A 4,501-nucleotide genomic window follows, 5' to 3' on the forward strand; every position below is an offset into this window, starting at 1 on the left:
ACCCGCATTATTATAACGGACTCACGCGTGCTTACTGTACGACTCCTGTACGCCACTGCAATAGTCTTTACCTTGATTGCAGTCTTCATCCATCAAAACTTTACAAGCGAGACTTGGTTATCCAGTCGAGAAAACGTAGTTTGTGTCTCATCTGGCCATACAGAGGTGGGATGTGTTGACAATCCGTTCAGTCTGTACTTCACACAGCACAACGTGTGAGGGCTCGCGCTCTTCAGAGACAATCACAGAATATGACAGAGCTCATGTTTAAAAGCGAAACATGGAATGAATAATTCACTTAAAACGCAACGCGAGTCTCTGTTCTCTCTGCAATCTCTCATGTAATCAGCCTGGTGTCCTTTATATTAGCGCTGTTTTGGATGGATTGTTTGAATGCATTCGCTTACTGGATCATTTGACTGAAAACTTTCCCGGAGTTTAGCGGCTTAAAATGATTAGATCATTTTAATCTAATCGCAAGCAGAGAAGCAAAATTGGGTTAAAGGGTTAGAATAGTAATTGTGCTTTAGTAATTTTGCGTTAAATTATATATATATATATATATATATATATATATATATTTAAACTGTCACAAATGACTACAACTACCACAAAGAGGTGACTTTATATTCTTAACGAATTGATAACTGTTGTAGTCCTAATACAGAGGCTTCGGAATTCACAATTGTGGTCCGACCATGTATAATTTATGTTGTAGAACAAAACATTAAAGTCTCTTCAAGTAACCTGAACCACAGACCTTATTTTACTCACAAATCGAAGACTGCTATTCTAAAACCCCTTCAGGAAATTCCCAAGGGAAGCCATGGTGAATTAGTCTTCTGGGTTGGTCTACAAATTGATTTCATGACTGAACAGTTCTATAACACTGAGTTTTATGAATACGGCTCAATCAATAATGAGCCTAATTTACATAGAAATGAGGCATGTTTGTACTGAAAATAATGACAATGACTTTATTTAAATATGGCTCAACGCTATACTAATCCATTTAGCACCTGGTTAAACTGGACTATGGGTGGTTAACAAATTAGAACAGTTTTTGTGCAGAAAATACTGTGCACAACATTGGCACAAATCTTAAACGAATTAACTTGCTTGCCTTGTTTTGGTCATGGGATCCGTAAATGGTTGCAATAATGATTTGGAGTTATCCTCTAATGACAGTCTGATAATGATTGCATATGGTAAATATGATGGAAAGCCACACACGTGTCTCCACTTACATGGTGCAGCCAGTGCTAATCCATACTCAAATCACAAATGAAGATCTTTCAGTGAACTTCAAACAGATTTTCAGAACAATCCTGCGGGAATCAGGGAGCCATAAGTAAAATTACTACACCCGAAGCACTGGAAATGTCAAAGTATAACCCTATTATAAGCCAAGCAGACCACCTCAACAGGATTACATCAAATCATCACGTTTTTCAAACTTTCTCAGCAATATCTTCTAAAGCTCCTAAATCACAAATCACTAAATTATCTGCAGTTCATCTTCGTGACATCCTGAGCAACCTTACAGAGTATTACAACATTTGATCACAACTGCAGCTGCAGTGGCAATGCAGATGCAGATGCAGGAAAAAAACTAAGAATGAAATATTCACCTCACCCTGAAAAAGTCATCGTAGAACTACTCATAAATTTTGTTTCCATCATTGCACTTTTGAAACGGCACGTTAGCAGGATAAAAAGCCAACCTGAGTCCGAGCTGTACATGTAGACGAACTTGGTCCACTTGTAGTGCTCGACAAGGCCGATCAGAGCATCCTGGAGCTCAGGTCTCAGCTGGATCACAAACTGGTTGTTGGTATCGATGGGGAAGCTGGGCGTGACGAAGCACACATGTAAAGCGCCACAGAATGACATCAGCATGTTCATGGTCTTCCTGTCATACAGGCCAATGATGGCGTAGACTCCTTTGGAGAACTGGGAACAAACTGGGAAGAGTACAGAAGCAGAAATTTAAAACTAACGTAAATGGGCATTCGATTTGCATTATCAAATACAATTTGCAAATGAAGTAAGTAAATAAATAAATAAATATTTTTCTTATGGAAATCTTATGGCAGGGGGTTTCAAACTGGGGTCCATGGAAAATTAGATTTTACAAAAAAAAAAAAAAAAAAGATTTTTCAAAAAAATTTTGGGCATTCGATTTGCATTATCAAATACAATTTGCAAATGAAGTAAGTAAATAAATAAATAAATATTTTTCTTATGGAAATCTTATGGCAGGGGGTTTCAAACTGGGGTCCATGGAAAATTAGATTTTACAAAAAAAAAAAAAAAAGATTTTTCAAACAATATTTAGAAGTTTAATGTGGTAATTTAGGATATTTAATATTAAACAATTTTTGGAACAATATTTGTTGTGATAAACAATATGCAATACATTTTAATTAAAATGAAAATGTTTATATTTATAAAAATACAAAAAAAGATACTTAACTACTTATTTTGAAGATCATATTTTAATAACTTGCTCTGGATTTACAATCAACAATATAAAACTTGTGAAACACTCATTAGCACTAATTTTCAATCAATACCCAGGTATGACAGAAGAATGCAAGTGCTGGGTAGTCAATACGCTATCTAAAATTATCAAAGCACCCCCCCCAAAGCTCTTCCTCCTGAAAAACAAGACCTCAATGTCTTGCCCTGCATTCTTCTTTGTAATTACAGTGACAGTGAAACCTCCACCCACCAATCATCTCTGCTCCAGCCCCCTCACAGCCGGCTAAACCCCATGTGCTTAAAAAGCTCATGGCAATTTATTTTTATTGCACTACTCCAGAAGGGGGCCGGTTTCATGTATTTGCGAGCCCTTTGTTGCAGACAGTGTCAAATCTGGGTCTTCTCAAACAGAAAAGCTCCAAAACACCCTAGAAATACAGCATAATGAGTTTCCTACATTTTCACCTGAACTCCAAACTGTTTCCTACTTCCTTCCCTTTATTTTTATTTTGTAATTATATAAATATCCCTCTGGGACATTTCACTGCTCCACTGTCTTTTTTAAACCCTATCACATTGCATACATTAATAGTAATGCAAGGGTTTTTAGATACAATTATAGCGCATTTGTAATAAAACACCATACGAGAGCCTCATTTACCATAAATTTCAATCGGAGCGGCTAAAATTCCAAAGTGTTTCCAAGTTAACACCTTCCATTAATTCTAGCTATGGATAATTCCAGGGGAGATTCATACCATTTGCATTCAGACATGTTGGTTCCCTGGGGCTTTGAGCATGTGAATGAGGGATGTGCCACAGTTGTGACATACTTCAGCTCCAAATCTTCCCTTCAGGCGAGCAAACTTTCAAACCAGACTCAGAAAACAACTCTGATAGCAGATAGCTTTCTCTGCTTCTCATCTACTACAGTCGGCACTATTTAAGCCTCATTCCCCCATAATAATCACCCTCATTGTCTCCTCCACAGCACTGATAGTGAGGACTAACAAATGTACTGTTGCTCATAGATATTTATCTTTTAAAACAGGCGATAAAGAGTCAATGCAAGGCTACACAATGCATTTATCTCAATCATTTGGAAAGATAACGCAAGATTTCTGTGTGCACATCTTCTTTATCAGTGTTCTTCATGCCTACCACAGATTAAAAAAAGGAGGGAAACGAAAAAGAATCACTCATTTTTATGCAGTGCTGGTTGGAAAGAGTATCAGGGTTTGAATCTCTGTGTTCGGGTCTAGAAAGCGTGTGTATGAATGCAGTCGGGTTGGGGAGGAGAAAACAAGTTTCCTGCCTGCGGTGATCTCTACGATGCTGAAAGATGTTTTTGACAGGTGGATCCAGTGTGAGTGATCTCGTCTGATCTTCAGTCACTGCAGTGAAGATGAGAAGAGCTCCACTGCATCAATCTGGTTCTAGCTGCCTCTGTTCTCCTTGCCTTTGGTTATTGAGCAGCTGAGGTAAAAAGTGTGTTTGAACTGATGTGCAGTCCTGTGACATGGCTGAGAAACCAAAATGGTGACAGGAGGAATTTATTCCAGCCATGGTCAATCAGAGATGTGGATTTGTACTGGTAATGTTTTGACTGTGATGCATTATAGCTGTATGAAAATGCGGTTTACCCAAAAAATTAACATTTTGTCAACAGTTACTCACACTCATGTCATTCTGACCCTTTAGTTCTTGTATGAAACCCAAAAGAGACCTTTTAGGCAGAACGTCCAACCTTCACCTTCTGTTTTCCTTTGAAAACAAGTGGATGGTTATTTTTACTGACAAGCTCCCAAAAGGACAAAAATAAAGCACCATATACAGTGGGTATAGAAAAGAATCACCCCCCTTTAAAATAATCACATTGTGTTGCTTTGCAGCCTGAAATGAAGACAGACACTGTTTTTGTTTTATCCAGCTGTATTTACTCAGTCTCAGTGCAACTTATAACATCCAAGTGAAAGATATAACACCAACACATAAAAAAAAAAAAAAAAAAAAGCAA

General features: G+C 37.6%; 1 protein-coding gene across 2 annotated transcripts in view; it reads right to left on the reverse strand.

Moving 5' to 3' along the window:
- The window catches only part of LOC107669376 (glutamate receptor 1-like), a 59,899-nt gene that overhangs the window by 48,333 nt on the left and 7,065 nt on the right, over positions 1-4,501 (reverse strand). For both annotated transcript variants that reach the window (XM_016461573.1, XM_016461572.1), the window contains exon 3: positions 1,725-1,964. In XM_016461573.1, coding sequence (XP_016317059.1) covers positions 1,725-1,964 — 240 coding nt within the window. The remainder of the gene's footprint in view (positions 1-1,724; positions 1,965-4,501) is intronic.

The sequence above is a fragment of the Sinocyclocheilus anshuiensis genome, unplaced genomic scaffold (genome assembly GCF_001515605.1).
Source record: "Sinocyclocheilus anshuiensis isolate Anshui unplaced genomic scaffold, SAMN03320099.WGS_v1.1 scaffold180, whole genome shotgun sequence".
NCBI lineage: Eukaryota > Metazoa > Chordata > Actinopteri > Cypriniformes > Cyprinidae > Sinocyclocheilus > Sinocyclocheilus anshuiensis.